The sequence below is a fragment of the Euprymna scolopes genome, chromosome 7, assembly GCF_053919585.1.
Source record: "Euprymna scolopes isolate OS-2025 chromosome 7, ASM5391958v1, whole genome shotgun sequence".
NCBI lineage: Eukaryota > Metazoa > Mollusca > Cephalopoda > Sepiida > Sepiolidae > Euprymna > Euprymna scolopes.
The window spans coordinates 63889313-63917112 of record NC_136488.1 but is presented as its reverse complement, the minus strand read 5'-3'; the positions used below and the strand labels follow the sequence as shown (position 1 = coordinate 63917112).

At 34.7% G+C, this 27800-nt stretch overlaps 1 protein-coding gene across 2 annotated transcripts in view; it reads right to left on the bottom strand.

The window, feature by feature from the left end:
* LOC145279771 (adenine DNA glycosylase-like) overlaps positions 1-27800 on the bottom strand; it is a 116601-nt gene that overhangs the window by 56699 nt on the left and 32102 nt on the right. For both annotated transcript variants that reach the window (XM_080131089.1, XM_080131088.1), the window contains exons 5-7: positions 4986-5027; positions 1080-1151; positions 287-400 (exon numbers count right to left, since the gene is read on the bottom strand). In XM_080131089.1, the coding sequence (XP_079987215.1) occupies positions 287-400; positions 1080-1151; positions 4986-5027 (228 nt within the window). The remainder of the gene's footprint in view (positions 1-286; positions 401-1079; positions 1152-4985; positions 5028-27800) is intronic.

The window sequence follows — 27800 nt, the reverse complement described above, 5'->3', positions numbered from 1 at the left end:
GAAATCATATGTCTAATCTTTTGTTTTAGTTTATCGCCACCTCTAGCCAATAGAAACTGACTACTTATGCAATTGTCCTCTAAGTTGACTATTCACCCTTTGTATACCTTGATGAGTTATTTCCTACCATTGTGTTGAGTCATCGCTTTTATTTTCTTTTAATTACGAGAACTTTCCTTTTTGTTTTTATGAATTACATCCTAATGCCCACCCCCTTTCCTGTCTTGGATCATCCATAGTATTGTATAAGTAAAAATAAAGGAATTACACTTGAAATTTAATTTACCTCTGAAAATGCAATAGATGCTATAGCAGCTGCTGTGTATCTCCCAACGCCGGGCAATTCTTTCAAGAGATGGTCGGCAGACTCTGGCATTATTCCACCATTCTCTCCTACAACCTAAAAATCAAAAAGAAACGAAAAAGTTTAGAAATTTTTTAACATTTTTTTAAATTAATGTCATCTATTTTAGTTTTGAATTTTTGTTTCAAAATAAATTATTGTTTAATTCTGTCATCTTTGTTCATTAGACTAAATGGAAATCAATATATATATAAAAAATAATTTTATAGTGCAAAGTTTACCCTTTGGTGCTCAAAATTAAAAATAAAATGTTTCTGTACATATAGGTTGACACATTTACTTGCTTGAATTAATAAAATCATAAAAACATTTGAAGCCAATCATGCATTTCTATTTCTATGAATTAATCCACCCTAAATCTATAAAAAGGCAGATTCTTCCTTGAATAAAAGTTGGAGCCCAAATCCACAATTGAGCTAGCATCTGCTTTACTCTAGCTGTCCTCGCTCCTCTGTCGGGCAAAATTAAACAATACATTTCTCGATTCACGCACACAGTTATAAGCATATGCATGCAAACACTAATGCACACGCATAGACATAGTGCATTTTGACTCTTTCACAGTCGTCTGCTCATCAAAAACAAATGTATAAAAATTCATTTAAATACTACTAAGATTTCTCACCAAACTTATTACAACAAAATAAATGAACATTGACTCATTAACTTTTAATCAAATATAATTTGTGTAATAGAAAATTGTATGTCTACATACTTTTTTTGCTGCTTCATGAAGGCGCCGTCCACGTGAATAATACCCAAGGCCAGACCAAAGTTGATTCACCTCCTGGGGAAAAAAAAATATATATATATATATATTATAGATAGATAAATAGATAGATAAGTAAATGAAAAACAGAATTCTATTATTCTATTTAGAGACAATTAAATATAGAATGCTAAAAATTTAAAGATTTAGTTATTTTTAAATTTTATTTAGAAATAAGAATATTCTAGAAAGTGGAATAAAAATCAGTTAGCAATTGAAGCTGGAAAAAAAAAATGTTAAATTTTAAAGAGTTATCGAAGATAAAGAAGAAAAAAAAACCCAAAAAATGAATATCAAAAGATTAACAAAACATGTTATTCCCCTCGAAATTTGATGTTATTGTATTTTTGTTGAATTAATCATGACTTACTTTTTCTTTATATTTTTTAATATATAAAATAATTCCTGAAATTGATTGTTATTAATTTCATGGTGCATGTTTAATTCATGGTTAAAATATTTATTTTGACTTTTATCTTCAATGAAAGAAATTTTACGAAAAAAATCAAATCATTTTCGAAATTCCTTTAATTGTATTTCCACTTTTTCGCTGTATGCAATTTTTTTGCTACACAAAAACTTTCGATTATATAATGGTATATTTCAAAACAACAATTCCATGGAAATCGGAATTGTACTTGGTATCAGAATCGTTAATCAAATTTTTCCTGGAATCAGAATCGGAAAAAATTTAGGAATCGTCCCAACACTAATTATGATATTTAATTTTGATGGAAAATGTAGAAGCAAGTGAACCAGGACTTATAGAAATACACTTTTAATTACACACTTTTAGTTACAAGTTATTTCATTTTTTAATGACTTATTAAATTTCTTTTTACTATATCAACATCTGACAAAAACAGACCAAAGAAACATTAAAGGGAGAATTTCAAATGTTTTTTTTTGTTATTTTATATTTTTATTTTAGAAAAAAAAGCAAACATAATTGTAAACTGATATTTTGGTTATTGGAATTAAACTCAACAGTGTATAAATATACACTTTACTATGCTGACTTTCTAAAGGTCAGATTAATTTTTATTGTATCCTTATTTTTCTTTATTATTATTTTATATATTTTTTCTATATACTTTTGTATATATTTGTTATCTTTATTCTCTACTATCCATTCTTGCATTTTCCTTTTGATGAAAAGCATTAAACTTCAAAATACCATGTATCTATAGAAATTTCTGTATAGTTTACATATTTTTTTTCCTTATTGATTTGATGATGAAATAAACTTTATTTAACTTTGAACTGTCATCGATTATTTTACATATAATTTCCACAATCGTTCCACATACTTATACATCATCTCATATTAAAAAAATAATATATAATAATGTTGGGATGAGTGATCAGAATAGGAAATTGCCAAAATCAGAACATTTTTAGGTATCGGAATCAGAAAAACAGGTATTTACTATTGGATTTGTTTTTTGCTTAAGACTTAATTTCCCATTGCTCGTTTACTAAAGATCAAATCGTAAATATGTATTGATATTAAGTCAAAAACAAAATTCAATTCTATAGATCACCCACACAAGTGTATTTTTACGGTTGCAAAAATATATATCTTATATCAGATGCATTTTTATGGTGATTTAAAGAAAAACAACCCTATAGTTAAATATTTTGTGATTTTAAAAGAATCAGAATTGGGAAATATTTTGAAATTGTCTCATCACATCTTCCGCAATAACTAAGACGATCATATATCACATGTGTTTTATTACACAATGTATTTCTTGTTATTGTGGTTGTCTTGGTTATTGTGGAATTATAATATATATGCTTGAGTATTAATACTGCTAATTGTTGAGCTTAATTAACTGAGCCAACTAATATTAACTCTAGTGGTTTAATTGGTATATGAACATTACAGGAATTTAATAAATAAATTTTTGATTAAAACTTATTTAAAAAAAAAAACATACATATATACATATATATATATATATATATATATATATATATAGGACTACAGGGGAGACAACCAAGAAAAAGTGACACTAAACAAAATACATCCCAAAGCAACAAAACAAAAGCTGGCTTGCCATGACACTATATATACAAATGTAGGCAAATTTTATTAGTTTGAAAATATAGATTCTTTTTTTTACTAATTGTCATAAAATTTTAACCATAGAATAGCATTATAATCTTAAAAAAAACTGCATATTTTCATGTAGTTTCTTCTCATAGAACCAAAGATATGAGTATTTCAATATTTAATTTTGTTACAAGTATAGATATGTCCCTATATATAGATAGATATATCACCTTTTTTGGAAATTTTATAAGTTCGAAATCTCGGCGACTATTGATCAAAATTTAACAAACAAAGGTTCATTGGAAAGCTAATGACCTGAAGTGTTTAGTGGGCTATGTGACATTTGCCTTTAAGGTTGCACATTATTGTTTTAAAAAGTGAGGGATCACTTTTCTATATTAATTTAATGTAAAATGAGCATCCTTTTTATGGCCACCTTTTGAGGGCAGGGAGTCTTATTTTTTTTTTAGGGTAGGTGTTTATCATGGTAGACCAACACAAAACTAACCTTAAAAAACTTGCTTTCTATCGATTTTCGTGTATGCTGAAAATGAATATCACATTTAAATTTTCCGCAAATAAGTATTTTTCCAGGTATTAAGCAAAATTACATACGCTTGTGCATATAACAATGACCATCACTTATAACATAAAGAATTACAGTGCTTAATACCTGGGAAAATACTTATTTGTGAAAAATTTAAATGCGAAATTCATTTTCAGCACACCCAAAAACCTACAGAAAAGAAGTTTTTTAAGGTAGGTTTTGTGTTTGTGTACCAGGCCACAGGTAGGGGTGATGTTTATTTGGTAATCCAAATAAACATCACCCCTAAAAAAAAATAACAGATACTCCCCTACAAAAAAAGATGGTTATAAGTAGATGTTCATTTTACGTTAAATTAATATAGAAAAGTGATCCCCCACTTTTTAAAACTATAATTTCTTCATATCTTGGAAACCATTCATTTCCTTGGATTTTAACTTATTTTTGTTTTCAGCACCCTTGAAAACATATAATAGTGGTAATTTTAAAGGATATTTTGTCGGTGGAAAGATACCTGCACCTTTATCAATATTTCAATCATAGTCATTTGTTTTTCTATTTTTGCATATAAATTACAAAGTATCTTATATTTCCCCCAAAACCCCTGGCCTTGATGTAGGGGAGACTAACACTTGCTGCTATGGTTTCAAATGATCTGAAATAACAGTAAGGGGAGACTTGATTCCAAATATTTCTCATATGTTATATCTCTTCTCTTTTGGAAATAGGGTACGATTATAAATATCTCAAGTATCAAATAATCCTTATACACTGTGAAATTTACTTTGTGTATGAAAACCAAAGAGGAGAGATATAACATATGAGAAATATTTGGAATCAAGTCTCCCCTTGCCGTTATTTCAGATCATTTGAAATCATAGCAGCAAGTTTTAATCTACCCTCTATCAAGGCCAGAGGTTTGGGGAAAATATATATATATATGAGACAGAGTTTTGAGGACTGATTTCTTCTGTGAAAAGCAATCATTTATTAAGTCGCCTGACGAGGACTTTTGGTTTTAATCAACCATTTGTCCGAAACATTACCATGTCTAGTGTCATGAGCACGTAAATTTGTTTATATTAATAAAAATATATCTTGCTCTTCTTTTATTGAGCACTCTTAATAATCTTGTTAAATTCATTAGTTATCACTCTTGAATACCTTTAACCTGGTGTGTGTGTGTGTGTGTGTGTGTGTGTATATATATTATACACAAGTATATGTATTAGAAAAAGAAAATTACCTCAAGACTTGCCAAAGATAGTGCTTGTAAGGTCGGCCATTTCTGAAAAGAAAAAAGTATATTTAACCAGGGTTGCGGAGTTGGAGGTTTTAGCGGGAGTCGGAGTTGGATTTCTAAGAGTAACAAAAGTTGGAATTTTTTATCAGATTCCTTATTTTCTTTACATGATTTTCCTCTTTGGTTTTACCAGTTGCACAATTTAGCAGCTTTTGTATGGGTTTGCTTTTATTTTTGAAGACAATAGTGAGTGTGTGCAGTGTATATATACACTAAATGGTCTCTCAAGATGGAAACAAAAAAGCAAGCCATCAATAATAATAATAATAAATATAAAGAAATATATACAATACTAACAAGCTATCTTTGTCAGTCTGTGGGGTAAAAGTGTTTTTGATTATGCATTTGTAGTTGTTTCCTGTAAGGAGAGTGAAACTATATATATATATCATATTTTGTATTGTACTGCAATGCTTCTACTTCAACATATTTCAGTCCATCGGATCACTGCAAATTCTGTCTAGACAGCTGTTTTTGTTTTGGTTGTGACATCACACAGGATCAATGAAAATTCTGCCTTTGAGTGAGATCACTGTGGATTACATCCGATAAACATTGGATTGTAATCCAAAAGTTATCTAGTGCCTGAATCAAATGGATTAGTCTGGGATTTTGTTTGAAAAAAAAAAAAAAAACGGGCCTGCCACCATGCGACTTCATTGTGTACGACTAATCTAACTAAAAAACAGCTGATTCTGGCCGAAGCAGTGTCTCCCAGTGATTTTCCTTTTCTTTCATTTTCGATAGTTATCACATTTTTCTTTAATAGAAAGATGCTAGATTATGATAAAGCTACTTCAGAATATGAAAATTATACATTTATCAAATTTAGTGGTTTGAAATATACAAAATAGAAAATGGGTTATTAGTGAATACGATAGGCCTACAAGTGAAGCAATGAAAAATAAAAATCAGAGTAAAGAAACTCACAAAGCATCTTAATCTAATTAAAAACTGATTATGTCATAAAGAAAATTGCAAATTAGACCTAACTATACCAGATATTTATGCATTAACCCATAACCATAATAGTGAAAAAAAAATATCTAAGCCAAATCTTATATATTGTGTAATGTGACTTTGGTAAAGGCGAATAGTGATATACTAGTATACGAAATAGTCTGGAAAAGCCTACATATGTAGTTATTTAGTTTTTTGCAGACTTACACAAATTGATTACTGAAATAAATAAAACATTTTTTACATTTTGAATTAAACATTTATTTATTTATTTTTTTACAAACTTACAGAAATACATAATACATAATTTTGAAAATTAAAATTACAAAACTTGGTACACCCTTAGCATTGCTTCAAAACAGAAATCTGTCATATTTGAACATTTTAACTTAAACAGTGATTTCAAGCATTATGTATGCCAGTGCATAACGAGTCGAGATAATGAAGAAACAACTTGTGGTGTTGAAATTAGCGCTTCTGGGGGTGGTACTACTTCTAAAGGCCATGCTCCTACTAATGCTTCTAACTTTAAGACATTTGGAGGGCTGCCATCCTAACATCTTTAAAGTTGTCCAGCAGAAAGACAAAGGCTCATCGGAGACAGCAACAGCATCAAAATCTAAAACTTTAATTACTATAAAGAACCCTGCTACAGCATCTCTGACAAGTTTTTTTTTTTTTTTTTTTGTTAGTGATAAAGTGACTATTTCAATGACTCCAGATGCATTCAAAAGGAACATCGTTAAGATTATTGTTCTCAACAGCATTTCCTTGAGATTCTTTTCTTGGCCTGTAGTGTTAGCACTGATTGGTGAACTGACATGAAAACTAGGAGTGGCTCTAAACAGAGATTACATAAGGAAAATAGTCATTGATGAACATGAAAGCCAAAACCTAAAGAAAAAACTAAGCAACAATTTTGTATACTTGAAATTGGATGCATGCACACGCCATTGTGCTAATTTTTTTGTTGTGTTATATTAGGTATGTAGATGAAGGGGAAAATATGACCAAAACCTTAGCCATTAAAGACACTGAAGCCCAACATTTCAGTTTAAGTTTAACAAATAGGTTGTGAAGTATTTTCAGGAGCAGCCAATAACTGGAAAAATTTCTGCTTGAACAGTCCAAGAGATTTTCCTACAAACTTTTAACATTTATTTCTTTGATTTTTATTTTCACAAAAAAGTTTTTTTTGTTTTTTTTAAATTGGTTTGTTGATTGGTTGCTTTGAGACATATCAATACTTTTTAATTATTTAATACAGGATCCATTTTGGTATAAGTTTTAAATACTTCAAGTTCTTAATATCTCCAAATATTTACTTATGGTGTGGTTCCCGATGGCAGAATGTACTACTTTATTATGAGAAGGGTTATGGTTTCAAGGTTACGATTCGGTACTGTCAAGTGGAAACAATCCTTCTTGGTAGGGGTGATATTCTCCGAAAAATAGCGGTTTGAGGATCCTTTCAACATTGTTTTTCTTCCTGTTGAATAAGGATTCCGCTGTAAAATATTATCAGGCTCGCTAAATTCATGGTTACCTCAATGAATTTTTTTTACAATTTAAATTTTTAGTGCAAATAAAAGTAATATCTTCCTCCAATTTATTAACTGTCATCTGCTGAGATTTTCATTGGCCAAACATACATACATACATTTAAACAGACAGGTGAGATTTATATTATAGATGGTGATAGGAACCGACCAGTCACATGGAACCATGTTCTGCTAGTAACCAATCAGAAATTAAAATTGCTCCATAAAAATATTGAATCTTTTAGCATTCCCGCATATGATTTTTTTCATGCCCAACAGCCATCTTGAAAAGTGATAGCCATATTTGATTTTTAGTTGGCTAATGAGTTTTTCTTAAAAAAAAAAAAAAAAGTAGGTCATATTATGACTATTACTTAACACATTCTGTTTCAATTTTGGCTACAAACATGTGCAGACAAAATCTCCATTAAAGCAACGCTCTATAATGTACACAGATATAATGTTCAAAAGAAGTCGGAAGGTGTTTATTTCTCTTTTATTTTGCTAAAAGTGTTTGCTTTTGACAAAGTATTCTACATCATGTAATATTAATGTTGATAAAAGTTTATTTATGCTAAAAAAAATATTAGAGAAACTTCTTAATAATAGTGTACACCCTCCATCAAAAAATGAAGAAACAAAAAGCATATGCTCTGCCAGTGTTCACACTGATATACATATAAAAATCATAGAATAATAATTTAATTTTTCATATATAAATTATTATTCTTTCTGATGACTCAAAGAAAAAGAAAACATACTTTTGACTTTTTATTTAGAATGAAAGATTTCTTTCTGGAATCAATTTCAAACAGCAAGGGTTGTCCGACTTGCTATTTGTTTTCTCACTTTCCTCATCACTTGAATGATTTCTTCTGGGGGCTACAAAAAGTTGATTTTATTTGTTAATTTGTTTATGAGGGGATAGATATATCAAATTTATTTATATAAAATAAATATTTGATGGCGATATTGACCTAATTCCTTTGCCAGGGAGATTTGAGTTTGTAGCATGTAAATATTTTACATGACTAAAACAGAAATCTACCAAAAACTTTTATTAAAAAGACATTGAAACTTTTGGTTTCTTTATTTTATTATTATATTTAAAAAAATTTTTTTAACTTTCAGGAGTTTTATAGCAATTTGGTTTGATAATTAATTGAACAATATCATATTAACTTATAAAATCCTATTACAAAAATAAAAAATAATTCTATAAAAACAAAAAACAATTAATGATTTACTAAAAAACACAGCAAAAAAATGCATAGTTCACCAAAAACTTAAAATGAAAGCAAAAGACTCCCAAACAAGATGGTAGGTCACAACTAACAATTAAAATAGAACCATTTTTGGCTCAGAAGAGATGAACCTGATCATCGTTGAATTATAACATAGTTCTAACAATCATTTATAACAAATACAGGGTGACCCCAGAAAAACGTGATATCTCCATTATTTATTCACCGAGTGACCTTATTTTACAGGACATGGCAGAATCAATGACCGTGAGTACACCAAGACCCCAGTGGGAGCCGGGACAAGGAATACACTGTGTTAAATTTCGTTTGAACAAAACACTAAGAAACAGGGCCTAATTAGAGTTGGGGCCCGTTTTTTGGGGGTCACCCTGTACTTGAGGTAACAGTTGTGATATAATAATTTAGACATCTATAATATAAAAGCAAAAATGTGTTGTTAGTGTGTGCACATTTTTTGTATGTCCGCCAAAGGCTTTGGGGGGGGGGGGGGAGCTTGGTGGGCTCACTCATTCTTAAAACTTTTTAAATACTACCTAGATTATAATATCTCTGATTTACGAATGGAGGTCACGTGTATCTTTTATTTGAGCAACTTTTACACTTTTCACACGATTTCCTAGTCTACGTGTGTTTGTTTGGCTTTTCTGTATAAAAAAGCGAAACTGAATCTGTAGCAAAGGTGTGTCTATCTGACACTCATGCCACCACATCTAATAAAGCAATCAGTTTTGATCAATGCGGGTAAAACTTGTCATATCAGACAACTGCTATTCATTTGGACCCTCCCCTTTTTATGGGGGAGCTGGTTTTCCCCAACATCTTGGAGAAACTGGCTTGCAGCCAAAGTTAAGTGCGTGATTTCATTCCCCTATGGCATGATATGTGATCCCATTTAATTTACGCACCTGTCACTTAACTTCTTAATCGTTAAAATAGAACGCTTTTAAGTTCCTGTCCCGTCATGTCCGAGCGGTAAGATGTCAGGTTTTTTAACACTTTCTTTTCCACCTTCGCATCAAGGGTTAGGGTTCGAGCCTACCTGCTTACAACAACTTTCTTTTTTTTTATCAACACGCACCTATAAACCCCCAGACAACGGCGGACAACCCCGCTAGTCTATATATATATATATAAAAAGCAAAATGGCTGCGCGCATTTTTGTATGTCCACGAAAGGCTTTTTTCAGGAGGGAGGGGGTGTTCTTGACTATGTTACATTAATTTAAAACTTTCCTTATATTTCTTAGATTATAATATCTACGATTTGCGAATGGACATCGTCTCTACATTTATTTGGATCAACTTTTAAAAAGTACTTGGTTCCTCGTGTTTGTTTATCTTTCTCGTATAAATAAAGCAAAACTGATTGAAACAAATGCAACTCCCTGGCCTTCCGACCGAGACGTCGGGAAAGGTAATTAGCTTCGATCAATGTGGGGAGAAACCCTTCATATTAGACAGTTGCTATTCATTTGGACACTGTCAGAGCTCTCCTTTTTGTGGGGAGTTGGTTTTCCACAACATTGTGGAAACTTAACTGGCCTGCATTCACTTAACTGCAAGTCAACTTTTTGATTCACATCGCTAAATTTCAATGCTTTTCACTTTCTCTCACGTCGTAACATAGCAATAAAATCTCAGCTTTTTTTTTTTTTTTTTTGCTTTTACTTTCTTTTCCGCCTTCGCTTGACTTTTTGACTTTTTTTTCTCCAAACACCCGAGCAACGCCAGGAACCCCCGCTAGTCTATATATATAAAAGGTAAAAAGGCAGTGTATGTTTTTGTATGTCCAAGAAAGGTTTTTTTTTTTTTTAGGAATGAGGAGGAGGGTGAGAGGGTTACTATTTTGGAGAACTTTCTATATACTCCCCGGATCATAATATCTACGACTTGCTAACGCACGTCGCCTCTACATTTATTTCGATCGATTTTTATAGAATTCACGCTATTCCGTCCTTTTGCGAGTTTATTCATCTTTTTCGTATAAATAAAGCAAAACTCATCGAAGCAAAGCCATCAGCGGCCTTTCGTGCCAGGACGTCTTGAAATCAATTAGCTTTGATCAACGTTGGGAAAACTCTTCATATCAAACAATTGCTATTCATTTGGGAGTTCCCCTTTTTCAGGGGAGCTTAGCTTCCCCAACATCATGGGGAAACAAATAAATGAAACAGCGGAAAGCTGAACTGGCCTTCAGCCAACATTCATTTCTGCACCTGCGTGAACTCATTCACTTAGCAAGTCAACTTTTTGATTGACATCGCTAAATTTGAATGCTTTTCTCTTCGTAGCGTAGCGATAAGATGTCATGTTTTCTTTCACTTTCTTTTCCGCCTTCACATCACGACAGGTTCATCACGGATTCGAAAGTGCCTGCCTACTAATATTTTTTTTTTTTTTTGGTGATCAACACACACTTTCAAACACCTGGACAACGCCGGTCTAGACTATCCCTGCTAGTCTAGAATAGATTACTATTCTAAATATAATTGGGAAAGAGAGGAGAAAGAGAAAGAATAAAAGAGGGGGAAATACAAGAGAGAAAAAGAGAGAAAAGAAAGAGAGAAAAAGAGAAAGCAACCAGGCATGCAATGTAGGCTAGGAGGTCATTTCCTAATTTTAAATAAACTCACACTTTTCTATCCTTGAATGTAAAGGTGTAGTTTCTAAGAATAGAAATATGATCTAAAAATAATTTATCTGCAATTTTGTTTCTTTATTTCTTTATTTATATATATTTTTTTTTTTAAACTTTTGGGAGTTTTATAACAATTTGGTTTGATAATCAATTGAATAATATTGTATTAACTTTTAAAATCCTATTATAATAAATCTCTCTCTCTCTATATATATATATATATATATATATATATATATATATATATATAAAAGGTAAAACGCCCGTGCACATTTTTGTATGTCCAGCAAAGGCTTTTTTCGCCGGGGTTCTCTAGGGAAGGGGGGGAGGGTTAGTATGTTTTAAAACTTTTTATATACTCCCTAAATCATAATATCAACAATTTGAGAAGGGACGTCGTCTCTAGATTTATTTTGATCGACTTTTATAAAAATTCACGCTATTCGATCCTCTCGCGTGTTTGTTTCGCTTTTTTGTATAAATAAAGCAAAACTGAATCGAATCAAATCAGCTCGTTGGCCTTCATAGCCGGCATGCTATTCATTTGAGAGCTCCCCCTTTTTCAGGGAAGCTTGGTTTCCCCAACATCATCGGGAAACAAATAAATGAAACGGCGGAAAACTGAACTGGCCTTAAGCCAATGTTTGTTTCTGCACCTCACTTCCTATGGCCTTGTAGCGTAGCGGTAAGATGTCGCGTTTTCTTTCACATTCTTTTCCACCTTCGGGTTCATCACAAGTTCGAGCCTCCCTCTCTACGAACACTCCTTTTTTTTTATTTTACACCTCCCAACACCCAGGAAACGCCAGGTACCCCCTGCTAGTATTATAAGAGGTCATTTCCTAATTTTAAATAAGCTCACACTTTTCTATCCTTGAAAGTAAAAGTGGTTTCGAAAAATAGAAATATGATCTAAAAATAATTAGTCCGCCATTTTGTTTCTTTATTTTATTTTTTCTTTATTTTTTTTTTTTAACTTTTGGGAGTTTTATAACAATTTGGTTTTGCGTTTACAGCTCCAAAACCTGGGCAACGCCAGTACCCCCTGCTAGTATTATAATAAAAGAGAAAGAGAGAGAAAAAAAGAGACAGAGAGAGAAAAAGAGAAAGAGAGAGAAAAAGAGAAAGCAACCAAGCATGCAATGTAGACTAGAAGGTCATTTTCTAATTTTAAATAAACTCATCTTTTTTAGCCTTGAAGGTGTAATTTCAAGAAATAGAAAAATGATCTAAAAATACTTAATCCGCTACTTTATAGGCAAAAGCATTGTCTAGAACAGGAAAAAAGTATATAGAAGAAATAAAAATGCAAAATTTTTATTCAGCTTTTGTAAATATTATTCAACCAAACAAATTAGTAAAAAACAAATTTGAAAAACCTGTTTTTAAAACGATAAAAAAATTTTGTTATTTTTTTTATTTTTTTATTTTATTTTTTTACAAGATAGTCACCGGAAGCCACTCGGGTATAAGGGTTATTGTGTGTACAGTACGTTAGTTTTGGAGATCTGATAAAGTGTCTTACTTAAGGAGGCGGTACATCAGGAATTTGTTCACATTGGACTTGAAGATATCCAGGTTGTAGTCAGGTGGGAAACAGGCAACCGGAACAGAGTTCCACAGTCGTGCACTTCTAAGAAAGAAGCTTTGTTCATGGAATTTAGGTTTGGATTTTGGCACAGATAAGGAGTGGGGAAAATTTTTGACAGTTGTTTCAGCTAGGCAGGTGTTTATCGTGAAAGATTGGCGAGGAGGGACCAGAGATTAGAGTTCAGGCGAGCACCTGCCATGGTAGTAACGATAAAACAAAGATAGGCTCGCAACTTCTCTCCTGTGGGAGAGAGGTTGTAGGGAAGAGAAAAGAGCATCACCCACTAGGCCAGGAAGCCTATTTTGTACTCTGTCAAGGCAAGATAGGCTGTTTTTAGCAGCTCCTGCCCAGATGTGGCAACAGTGCTCCATCCTTGGACGTACTTGGCTTTTATACAGATAGAGAATTGCATCAGGGGTGAGATATCTCCTGGAGCGGTAGAAGGATCCTACCATTTTTCTAGCAATCTTAGCAACTGACTTGATGTACGTATTCCATTTCAGGTCATGGGTAAAGGTCAAGCCCAGAAGCTTATCAAAACATGGAGCTTCCCTAGACGAGAGCCACCCATATCAATTGATGCCAGATGGGGATCAGAGCGTTGATGATTTAAAGATAGGAGCTTGGTTTTAAATGCATTAAAAGTAACCAGCCACCTCCTCCCCCACTGTACCACGCACTCAAGATCAGAGGAGAGAGAATGTGAGAGTACTTTGTCATTTACGGCCTTTGATGTGTTGCCATAGATGGTCGTGTCATCAGCATAAATGTCAATGAATGATTTAAGTATGTGTTTTGTGAGATCATTGATGTATATCAAGAGAGTTGGGCCTAGGATGGACCAATGAGGAACTCCAGCATTAATATTGATGGCCTCTGATTTCTGCCCATCAACCACTACTCTTATGAGCCTATCGGAGAGAAATGATTTTATACCATAGCTGGAAATCTTGTGAAATAGGTCCTTATGCCATACCTTATCGAAGGCCTTTGATATGTCAAGAGCAATTGCCCTAGAAAGGAAGCCTTTGTCAAGAGATTCGCTAATCCTATGAGATATAACAGCACATCTGCTGTAGATCTGGCAGAACGGAAACCATATTGCATGTCACTAAGAAGGTTATTTCTGCTGAGGTGGTTGACTACTTCTCTATTTAATATGGATTCCAGCAGCTTATTCATGACGCACAGGAGACTTATTGGTCTGTACTGAGAGGGAGAGGACTTATCACATGAGTTCTTAAATACAGTGCATTTCTCTTTAAAGCAACGCTTAAATAGTTTTGTAAGTATGGGGGCTAGTTCTAGTTGAAGCTTTTTGAGCACAATGATTGGAATGCCGTCAGGGCCAGTTGCTTTACTGGAATCAAGGTTCTTGATTAGCTTGGCGACATCATGCACAGATATTTGTATGTTGCAGAGCGTGTTGTCCGTTATAGGAGGAAATACGGAGTTGATGGCCTTCGTCGCATAGGGTAGAATTAGCTGCAAAGTTCTTGGCAAATAGTTTGGCCTTGTCTGATGCTGACGAGATGACCTCAGGTCCATTGATGATGGTTGGAATAGAACGCACGCTTCTGTTCAGGATCCTGTTTGCTATTTGCCAAAACTGGTGGGAACCAAGCCGCTGCTCAGCTACTTTGGGAGAACCATGGCTGGTTGTAAGGTTTTTGTTGGAATTTTTTGGATGGTATGAATCGGTCTATGCCTACAATTAGCCATTCGGTCAGGTCTGATACTATGGAGGACATCTTTTTTAAACATGGAATGCAGTGGTAGATCGTATATAAGTGTACGGAAGATACCCCAGTCAGCGGTAGAGTATTGATATATAGTACGGTGGAGAGGTACATCTCTAGACTTATTGCATTTCGTTTTTATCTTAACTGATACAACCGTGTGGTCGGAAGATCCCAGAGGAGACAGAACGGAACTTGAACATAGCTCAGGGGAAGTTGTGAGAAAAAGGTCTAGAAGGCTAGCATACTGACCGGAAGTATCGGGCACTCGGGTGGGTTCGTGGACAATCTGGGTGAGGTCATAGGTAATGGCAAAATCATGACAGAACCTCCCCCTCATCATCTGTCTTGTTAGAGTGGGTCAGCCATTCCACATTGTGGACATTGAAGGTACCACAAATGTGAATGTTAGCTGAAGGGTGAGCAGACAGGATGTGGTCAATTTTTTCAGATATGCTCTTAAGGATAGTAACTCCGCTATTGTGGGGGCGATAGAGAGCGAATATAAATGCAGTGATGTTAGTAAGTGCAACCCGGAAGCACATATAAGGTAAATTAGGGTCTTCTCTGGAGATATCCCTACCACACGGAAAGCCATCTTTAATGTAAGCACATATTCCATGTCCATGGCGATCTTGGGGGTCAGATTTAGATGTTCAGTTAGAGTATCCTTTAATTATGAATTCGTCAAGGGAAGCGGTCGGCCTAATGCTATTTATTAGAACTCTGTCACTCCAGAAATAGAAATGAGATTTCATGCTTTTCCTCATCACAGACAGACATGAAAACATGATTCATCATTATCATATTTGGGTTAACGCCTGTTTTACATGTTGCCATGTATTAGGTTACATAGGAAGTCGATTTATAAAAGTCATCTATCTCTTTCAAGATCATCATTATCACTTACATGGGTGGTGGCGGTGGTTCATTGATTAATGCCACTGACAATCTGGGTGTTCACAGTTCATTCCACAAAAATCACTTTCACTTAGGATGTTGGCAACCTTCATGTGGTCCCTCTCATAAGTACTCAATGTTTTTTTCTCAAAATTCTGACTAACAGAATTTTGAGAAAACCAATGCCAGCAATGAAATTAGTGGAGTCGTACAATATGATGATGATCACTTATGTTTTCCTTGGCCTTCCCCTATGGATTGAACCTGTCACCTCAACTGCTAAACATCTAACATCCATTCTTTCAATGTGATCATGCCATCAAAGTCTCCTGTCTTGCACACATCTCTGTCCACAGGTAATCTTTCTCTGAGGTCATCAAAACTAAGCCTGTCTTTAAAAATCACATTACACATCCATCATATCATACGATTTCTCTCCATGCAACACGTCCTCAATCCTCAGTCGCCAGGTTTCACTTCCATACACCATCATATTGTACACACACATAAGACTCTTCCTTTAGTTGATAGCAATGATGCTCTGCTGAATAGTAATGGCAAAAGTTCCCTGTACTCTTGGACTTTTCCCAATTATATTCAGTAAAAAAATAAAAAATATAGTGACATCGATAAGAAAGAAACAGAACACGGTAGTAAATGTTATAAAAATTAAATTTATATAAAAAGAGTGGACAGAAAAAGAAACAGTCAGTTTGCAGGGCAACTTATCTGAGAGATGTGTCCGTTTAGCAGTTTTATATTTCCTGTGTATTTTTCGCTGTCTTGAAGAAATAGAGTATTGAGTTCTGTGCTGCAGTTACTGTATGAACACTTCACATGCGTCCTGCTGTTTGGATGACAGAGAGAACAGACAAGAATGTGTCGAGACTGAGATTTCATACAAGCAAAAGAAGGGTGTTTGTAAAAACCGCTCGTGTGAGTTCGGTTAAAATCTAAAAAGGTAGCCTGTGTCTGGTTATTTTTCATCCAATCATAGGGCACCCAGTTAGTGATTTTGTAATAATTTGATTAGAACTTCATCCATTCCTAATTCTTCGACATTAGTACCTGCTCTTCCCTGTGCTCCAATGCAACAGAATTTCTGAACAACCTCAATAATTTTGCCATCAAGATATAAACTAACCCGTTAGCATTAACCACCAACGTGGGGGTGCAAATATACCTGGATTAGGACCCAGGCGCAGGGAAAACCCTCTTGGTGCTGATGAACCCATAGATCTTCCCAGGTCATCCATCTAGGAGAAGGAAAACTCTGAAGCTAAACCTAAGGGTAGGAAGGCCTCTCCAGTCTTGGATGACAACCTTCCTAGAGCTGGTGACTCAAACAAATGACGGGTCTGCAAACCTAAACTGCTTAAGGAGTAGATAGGCACTGTCTATCACCCGGCTTCCATACTCCTTCTTTGCCTATTAGCTAGGCGCAGAGGTCGAATCACAAGAAGTCGACAGACCTTCAGTGATTGATCTTGTTTCCTGGATAGGGCAATGAACACCGTTTTCCCCATTCCCGACACATCCCATCCCTTAAACTGGGCACTTGAGAGTGCTTGAACGCCATAATGCCAGTACAAGTAGATTGGGTTGACCATCGTCTGATGGGTTGAGAGTACCGGATAAACAGTACCCAACTGGTAGTACAGGAACCCTAACTCTTTGGTAGAGCTGCTGCTCCATCAATAGTTGTATAATATTGGGTTGTTTGTAGTGCCATGCCGTGCATAGAAAAGGACCCTGCACTCATCCCCGGTGGGCTATCCCAAGGCCACAATCCTAGTAGATGACAGGACAATTGATGGTCTGCTTGTGTTGCATGTCTGGTATCCTGCATAACCACTTGTTCAGCATCGCTTACCTAAACTGAAACTCTTAAAAAAAAATTTTTTAAAATGACAGTACAACCAAAAATTACGCTAAAACCAGGCTCAAGCTCAAACAAAACCAACCTGCCTTCTCTCTTGAGGCTTGTATTTACGAACATCCGTGGGCTTAGAACTAATTTAAATGATGTCGAAGCATTTCTCCTAACAAACACCCCGGATATCTTAGCACTAAGTGAAACTAACCTACACTCCTCCATCCCCTCTAACTACTTTAACATGCCTGGATATCTCCCACTCTGCTGTAAGGACTCTGATAGACATATGCACGGGCTTGGAGTATATATTCAGAACACCCTCCCCTTGACTAGAGAAACTAAACTAGAATCGGATGATCAAGCCTTTATGTGCTTTAGACTTAACATGCAACATAACATTAGCTACTTTTATTTTCTCTACCGCTCTCCCTCGACCCAGGACTGCACCCTAATAAACAAAATCTCTAACAGCATGGATACAGCACTTTCCCTCGACACTAGCGCACGAGTGCATATGTTTGGTGACTTCAATGTCCATCATAGCAACTGGCTTGGATTTTCTACTCACACAGACGGAGCTGGTATGACTACATATAACTTTTCTATATCTCATTCCCTATCACAGATGGTTACGTTTCCAACCCGTTTCCCAGACCAGCAAGAACACACACGCATTACTTCTAGATCTCTTTCTGACCACAGTTCCCGATGACTGTGTAACTAATGCCCACATCCCACTTGGGAACGCCGATCATGCAGTGGTAATAGTTGAAATAGCCCTAAACTTTAGAGCCAAAACTGAAGAGCCACTACTCAAAACAATGAGATATTATAAAAAGGCTGACTGGGAAGCCATCAGGGATCTCATCAGGGGCGCCCCATGGCAAAATATCTTTTCACTTCCTGCTGAACAGTGCGCAAATGAGACCACTGAGTGGTTCAAAACAGCAATTACAGCACATGTTCCCGCACGGAAATTTTATAGCAAGCCCCACTCTCCCCAATGGTTTACTTCTACTTGTGCAGCTGCCATCGCACAAAAGCAGCATGCATACCGCAGATTTTAGCGACATAAGTCCAGTTCTAACCAAACAGGCAGAAGTATATAGAAGCTAGAAGTAAATGTAAGAAAGAAATAGCGATAGCTAAGAGAGAATTTACTGAAACCACCAAAAAACACATCGAAGCACAGAAATTAGGAACTCGTGACTTCTGGAAAATCTACAACAGTGTAGTAAATAATGGGCAATCAACAATTCCCTCACTATCCAACAATCATGAAGTTGTTTGCTTTGCAACTGAGAAGGCTAACATGCTTGCCAGTTGGTTTGCCTCCAACTCCAAACTGGACCCTGCCAACCACCCTCTCCCTGACTTTCCTTTGCGCACAGAGGCCACACTAGACAATCTGAAAATCACCCCTTCTCAGGTGCATGCTATCATAAGAAATCTTGACACTGCAAAAGCATGTGGACCTGATCTCATCCCGGCTGTGCTATTAAAAAAGTGCTCCGCCGAAGTAGCTCCAGTTCTCTCCAAACTTTACAACAAATGCCTTAATTAATCTTGCTTTCCTGCCTGCTGGAAAACTGCATCTGTAGTACCAATTTTCAAGAATTCTGGCGAAAGAACTGACCCAGTAAATTATCGCCCCATTAGCTTCCTCCCCCTTTTCGCCAAAATATTTGAGACAATAATTAACCAAGCTCTAGTCTATTACCTTAAAGATGCTAAACTTCTGACTGACCAACAATATGGATTTAGGCAAGCCTGTTCCACAGCAGACATCCTAACTGTAATCTCAGAACGTCTATACCAGTCACTGGACAAAGCGGGGCAGGGTAGAGCGTTAGCTCTAGATATATCTAAGGCTTTTGACAGGGTATGGCATGAAGGTCTTCTCAGGAAAATCAGATCATCTGATATCACTGGTAGAATACTTAACATAATTAAATCCTTCTTAGATAAGAGAAAAATCCAGCTTGTCCTCGACGGTCGTACATCTAAACAATACGCTATAAATGCAGGAGTGCCTCAGGGGTCTATCCTTGGACCTCTGTTATTCTTAATATTCATAAATGACCTCCCGGACAAAATTGCCTGAGAGATGAGTATATATGCTGACGACACCACACTCTATAACAGACACGACAGGAAAACAAATGAACACGTATCTAAAGAAATGGCAGAAGCACTAGAGGATGACCTCCGATCTGCAGTGGAATGGGGACATAACTGAATGGTCACATTCAATGCTACCAAGACTAAACTCGTTTCCTTCAATAATTACAAGAAACCTTCTCTACCACGAATAGTAATGGCCAATGACTCTTTATCTGAAAGTACATCCTTTAAACTCCACGGCCTAACTCTCTCAGGAAACATGAGTTGGAACAATTACATCGAGAGTATCGCCAGGACCGCTGCGAAGAAGGTAGGTTCTCTCTACCGTGCTAGAAAGATACTAACGCCCGAAAGTATCCTATACCTCTATAAAGCCACCATTCGCCCATGTATGGAGTATTGTTGTCATATTTGGGCTGGTGCATCTGCCACTAGTCCCTCGCTCCTAGACAAGGTTCAAAAGAAAGTCACCAATCTGATAGGTCCTGAACTGTCATCTAAACTTCAGTCCCTTTCCCATCGACGAAATGTTGCAGCCCTCTGCATGTTCTACAAGTACTTTAACGGTGAATGCTCTGACGAACTGCAAGCACGTTTGCCCCCTCGACGTAAATACCCTGACAAACCCGACAAGCAGCTAAATCCCACCTCTTCGCAGTAGAGATCCCTAGATGTAAGAGAGCCTTCTACTGCAGTAGTTTCTTCCCCATAACAGCTAGACTTTGGAATTCCTTGCCGGGTTCCTGCTTCCCCAACTGTACTGACATGCAGAAGTGCAAGTGCAACATGAATCGACATCTTGCTGCCCAACTCCCTACACAGTACCCCTGATGCCTATGTCCCTGATAGTAGCCCCCTACAACAAAGTGGCAATATACCTTATTTGGGGTGAAAACATAAGAAAAAAAAAAGAAAAGAAAAATAAAAGAAAAGAAAAATAAAAGAAAAGAAAAATAAAAGAAAAGAAAAAAAATAATACTTTCTCCACATCTAAGTTCTCATCAGCTTCTATTGTCTTACATTTTTTGTACATAAATTGATTACCTAGAGCAGTTCTCCATCTGTTTGTCCAGCTAAATTAAAAAAAACTAGAAAACAAACTACCACAAAGTTGATATGTTCTTTATCTGTGTTGCCTCAGATGAATAATATTTCAAATTTAAAAGTATACATTTTTTGAGAATAAATTGGGCCAGATTTCATCAGAAGATGGAGGTCAGTTTCCCAGCCATTTTCAATGTTATGTACTTATTTGAAAAGAAAATATTTGAAAAGAAAATACTGACTGTTGGAGAGAGGGAGGGAGAAAAAAGGGAAAGACAAAGGCAGATAAAGTGAGATATATCCAGAGAAGTTTCAATAGAAATGTGCTACACTTTTGGCTGGGCAATGTCGGGTAGTCCTGCTGATTATGTAATAAAAGCATAAAGTGAACACCACACGTTTTCTTGATTCCTATCTTCAGTTTTTGTCTTAATATATTAGAGTGATCCACTTAGTATGTTTGTACGATCTTCAACTGTGTGGAAATGTTCAGAGATAAAAAATTTTTTTTAACAAATTTAGAAAATGGCATCAATTGGGATGGATGGCTCTCGTCTGGGAGAGGCCCCATGTTTTGACAAGCCTCTGGGTTTGACCTTTACTCCTGATCTGAAATGGAACACGTACATCAAGTCTGTTGCCAAGGTCGCTGGAAAGATGGTGGGATCCTTCTACCGCTCCAGAAGATATCTCACTACTGATGCAATTCTCTATCTATATAAAAGCCAAGTACGTCCAAGGATGGAATACTGCTGCCATATCTGGACAGGAGCTGCTAAAAACAGCCTATCCTGCCTTGACAGAGTACAAAATAGACTTTGTGGCTTAGTGGGGGATGCCCTTTTCTCTACCCTGCAACCTCTCTCCCACAGAAGAGACGTTGCGAGCCTATCCTTGTTTTATCGTTATTTCCATGGCAGGTGCTCGTCTGAACTCCAATCTCTGGTCCCCCCTCGCCAATCTTTCACAAAAAACACCCGTCTAGCCAAATCCACTGTGAAAAACTTTCCCCACTCTTTATCTGTGCCTAAATCAAAAAGTGGAGTCTATGAACAAAGCTTCTTTCTTAGAACTACACGCCTGTGAAACTCTGTTCCATCTGCCTGCTTCCCACTTGACTACAACTTGGATGTCTTCAAGTCCAACGCTAACAAATTCCTAATGAACCGCCCCCTTAAGTAAACACTTCGTCAAATCTCCACACTAACGTAATGTACTTGCAATAACCCTTATCCCTGAGTGGCTTCCGGGCCTTGATAAGTGGTGACCACTATGTAAAAAAAAAAAAAAAAAAATTTAGCTAATGTTTATAAACTCAATAAATTTTACATCCTCGGTCAAAAATGATGGGGAAAAAAATTATGCTTCACACAAATGTTCATATTCAGTAACGTCTCAGTCGATGAAGTTTAAAAAAAAAAAAAAACGTCTCTTAAAAAAAAAAAAGAAAATGTATCAATCATTTTTTTTTTTTAATGGAAATTGCTCCAGACAAGCTATGAAATCACTTTTGAACTCAGAAAACAGCAATTTTTACCCCTTTGTCGAAAACATTGCTCATGGAATATGAAGACTAAAGAATTTATTTTTGAATTCATTTTAGACAAGGAGGAGGGTCTGACTTGCTATTTGCAATCTCCTTTTCCCTTAAACACTAGAAATTGTTTCAATTTTTTTCTTTTTACTCACTAAATTTTATTTGATGGAACGGATATATATATATTTATTAATACATACTAGCAGGATCCGTGAAAATTCCACAGAATGAGAAAGATATTTAATCAACAAATATGTTCTGATAACGTTGATATTTTTCTGGATAGTACAATTAATTAGTTATCAATAACATGCAGCAAATATGAATTCATTAACATATCTGTGAAAATAGTATCCATTGTATTTTAAATATAGAACTGATCCAAATGAGATAAATTAATAAGAACTAATACTCAGAAAGTAATATTGTGCTACATAGTTCAATACAAATAATAAAATCACATTGTAAGATACAATCTTTAATTTTACTCGTTCAGTCCAGTGCCTCTTGACAGACAATCTTGTTTTTTGGGGGTTTTTTTTTTTGTTTTGTTTCTTTCAAATGTTCCTTTTTTACATAACGTTTCGCTTATTTCTTTCTTTGAAGAAAAGTCGCTTCACATTGAAATCACGAGTTCCTTTCTCATACAATTATAATAATGATCATATGTTACTATCATATTTGAATACAAGGTTACATTAAAATGAGGTCACCCCTATATTCTTGTCCAGGGTTGCCAGATTAGCCTTTTTGAAGCCAAATTTCTCTAATTTGGCCTTTATGGAAAGAATTTAGCCTTCAAAAATTAGTATTTTGGCCTTTTACAAAGTATAATGTATGGATGAACTAAGGAAAGGACATGCAGAATACTATATAGAATCGAAATAAAAACAAATTTATCTTTATTTTATACTGAAGGATTTGTTTGTTAAGCCTCTATGGTGATCTTTATCACTATTTTCCCAACCTTTATAAAAACAGACAAAAATATACACAGACATAAAAATGTCTCATCAGATGCTTTTTACGTTTACACTCTCCATACCTTTAAATATCATTCCTTCCCCTCCTTAACACACAATTTTTTTTTTTTTTAGAAATGCCAGCAAGAAACAACTGCAAATATTCTTTACACATTCAAATTGACTTTTACATTAAATTAAAACTTAAGCCAATATCTTACTTTAACCAGATAGAGAAATAATAAAAAACTACTGTATCTTAAAACTATCATATCATATACATGCTATAAAAATACATGAGAATTAAGCTACACAACTTAATACCCAGCTCTGCTCACATATTAAGCATTGTTGAGATAAATACTGAAAATCTATACATAAAATATATCTCCTAATAACATTTTATATGGATACATGAAATACATACACATATATAAACATGTGGACCTATATGGTGATATTCAGTGTTTGAAATTACAAAATGACCATATAATTTTGACAACGAGAAAAGGTCTCATCATATAATTGGAAGTCCAGTATACAATCACCCAAAGTTCCTGCCCGAACAACAGTCACTATATGCCCGCTTCTAACTGGATCTGATATTTCCCACTGAAGGAGCTTAGGCCTTATATGTAAATTCTCTACTCCAGTGAGGGTTGGATCATAATCTTTTTTTTGGAGCCTGTTCATCCCAGCATGTGGATAGAGAGATATATATGCCGATATGTGTGTGTATATATATTATGTATAGTTCATTGTACATGTAAGTATATAATTATATACATATAAACCGACTCAGATTATAACCTACTAACCCAACCTTCTCTAAATATATTGGATTCTGACCGATTTTGAACTCTCCTCTTTTATGGAAATCTTGAGACTATCTTCATATCAAGGCTCTATCTTTTCAACTTTTATTTTTCTTTGTATTCTATGCTACCAGATACCCATTTTATCATTTTTTTTTTTATTTTTGCTTCTTTCTATCTATCTATCTATCTATCTATCTATATATATATATATATATATATATATATATATATATATATATAAAGCTGAACGTCTGTGTGTGTGTCTGGTCACGAATAGGCTCCTATATGGTTGACTATTTTAAAAAACTGATTACATATAATGATAGAAGATGTATCGAGGATCAAGAATGGGTATGTTTGACCTGGCAGAATAATGTTCATAAAAATTGTGGGGTCTGCATTCGCGCCTGGCCCCCCCCCCAAAGTATGGAAATAAAAAATGAAAAAAAAAAACGTTTACAAGGGTTTTTGATATAGATGTACATAAGAATACTTTGATAAGTATGTTTTAACTTAAATAGGGATGGTATAATAAAATCGTGGTGTCTGCGTTCGCGCCTGGCCTTCATAGAATGGAAATAGGCACAAACTTTAATAAAGACTTTTCATAACTATCTGCGTAAGTATACTTTGATAATTATGTTTCAGTTTGAAGAAATATGGTATAATAAAATTATGGGGTGTTCGTTCCCGCCTGGCCTCCATAGAATGGAAATAGGCACAAACTTTAATAAAGACTTTTCATAACTATCTGCGTAAGTATACTTTGATAATTATGTTTCAGTTTGAAGAAATATGGTATAATAAAATTATGGGGTGTTCGTTCGTGCCTGACCTCCATAGAAGTGAAATATGTCACAAAGTTTAACAAGGTTTTTTTAATATAGATCCACAGAATATTGTGATAAGTGTTTCAGCGTGAACAGGTATGGTATAATAAATTATGATGTTTATCTATTTTATTTTTACTTTCATCATATTTTGCTTTGGTTTCGATACCCCCAAATTCGAAGCTATCTCATTATAACCCTTCCTTTTCATAACCTACCATACTTTCATAAATCAGAGTCCATTTTCTGTAGGCTGTTTTTGAACCCAGTCAACGACGGGTACTTTTGCTAGTATATATATATATATTCATGAATACTTGTATATTTTTTCATATACTGCATTCAGATTGTGATTTCCCTGCCTCCTATGTTCTCTCTATTACATTTAGCCCTTACACCCCACTCCCGTCCTCTTCCGTATGTTCTCCCTGCTAAATATTTTTATATATATAATTTATCGATCTCCCTCATGCTTATATCCGTAAATTGTTTTATCAGCACTTGTACAGTTAAATCGAGACATTAAAAAATGAAAATATTGGAAAAAGGTTATATTGTACGTATCCGTTTTGGACTGAAGATCTCTGAAAAAAATTTCACTTAATTTGATCAAGTAGTTTTTCTTTTACAGCGGAAAACCACATTTTTATGACAGCGTGTTGAGGATAGACATCTTGAAATTTTTTGAATACGCCATGGGGAGATAACTCAGTATAACGCACCGACACTCCCTCCCCATCTTTAATACTAGCTTTTCTTCCTAAAAAATCAAACCTTTTGCTTGGTATCATAACAAATTGTTTTTTCACTGTAAAAAAAAAAAAAATAACAAAAAGAAATGATTACTTGAAATTAAATGAAATTTTTTTTCGGAAAACTTCATTCCATAACGGATATGTACAATTTAAACTTTTTTTTTATATTTTCATTTTTTAATGTCTTGATTAAACTGTATAAGTACCATTTTATCTCCCTATCTTCTTCCCCCTCTATACTAATTCTTTATTCATTATTATATATACAAACATGCATATTATTATCCTTAATTTTATTTAACTGTATTTTACTTCATCCCATGTCTTTCCAGTTTATTTCATTTTAGTTTAGGTTACTATACCTTATCTTTATCCCTCCCCTCCATCTTATCTATATGTTATATTATGCCTATACCGCTTTACCTCTCTTCTTTACTCTTTACCTATATATATATATATATATATATATATATATATATATATATATATAAAGATTTTTATGGGTACATAATTTTATAATACTTTTAAAGAACACTGAACGTAGTGCCATAATTAATTACTAATTTTTTTTTTTTATATTTTAAAATAAACCATTGAAAAGAAACTTTCAAAAAGACCAAAATACACTTCTAAAGTATATTTCTCCTAAGCCTACATTAGATAAAGAGGGTAAATTAGGAGTGGGGCAAGAAAAAAAAAAAACCTATCTAGACGTCTCTCAGCCAACCCTTTTTCAAGATATACGTTGACATCGGGGGGGGGGGACATATTGTTTAAAAACGTGGTCCAAAGATCATACATTAACAGCGAGGGTAAAAAAAAATTTATAGGGAATAGGAGAAAAAAGACAGAGAAACAATCTCAGCAAATACCCATAAGTTCTAAATCATGGGTATACTCTCTTTGTTTACACAACGAAGGTCCGAACAGTGTTTGGGACGAGAAATGATTTTCCCTCCTTTCGAAAGGATGGTATCCCTACCACTCAATATAATATGGTTGTTTATCGATTTAATGGCCAGTGTGAAGCTGACTATGTGGGCCATACCATTCAACGTTTGAGGTTAGAATTTCCCAACATGCCCCCCCTTCGACACGTAGGCACAAACATGGGCCAACATCCGGGCGTTTACCAACTCATAGTTCGGCCATTGGTGAACATTTATTACAGTGCCAAATTTGCACTAAAGGATACACGGATGAAACTTTCTCGGTTTTACACAGAGCACGCTCAAGAATTCACTTAAAAATTTTCAAGGCTGTATACATTAATTTGCGTCAACCATCTCTGTGTAAGCAAAAAGAGTATATCCATAATTTAGAACTTATGGGTATTCGCTGATTCTCCTATTCCCTATAAATTTTTTTTTTTTACCCTCGCTGTTAATTTATGGTCTCTGCTCATTAAATATGCAATTTACATCGTTATCCAGCCCCCTCTTTTTATGCTTTCTCTATATATCACTAACCGCCCATATTATATTATCTCCCTCTAGTTCCCACCTAACTAAAATTCACTTACATAAGTTTAACACCTTCAGATGCCCTGCTAATCTCTAGTCCATCACTCCCTTATAAACCGGATACGTTAATATCCCCCTAATTATTCCCCTAGCTAGATGTTGCATTGAAATGTTTGTAATGAAAGCAAAAAATGTCAGATTTGAATCCCCCACCTCCTAAAAAAAGGCAAGAAATAAAAATGACTTGTTAGTATTGACTTGTTTTTTACTTGTAAACAACTACTTGCCAGTGACAATTTTAAATGTGATATTTATTTAAAACAGATCCAAATACCACTAAAAATCAACTTTTTAATTGTAAATCTTTATTTGGTTCACTAGGCCACAAGTACTTAATATAATTCGTTTTTTATTGTTTGTTTTTTTTAATAAAAATATCAATCCCAAGATTAATTAAACTTATGTAAATATATAACAAACAAAGCTTAAACCAGTGTTGATCAAAATCTGTCCCTTTTCCTAGTGAAGTCGGTTGGGGTCCTTATTCCATACTTTTTCCAAAAATAGAAAATGCAAGAGAACTCTACTCAAAATAATCACGACACACACTTAGCAGCAATGGTGTTTCAGCCTTAAGCAATAACATCAACATAGACTAAACCAACAACACCAATACAAATCAAACAATAACGTCAACACGAATTAAGAGTGACCTA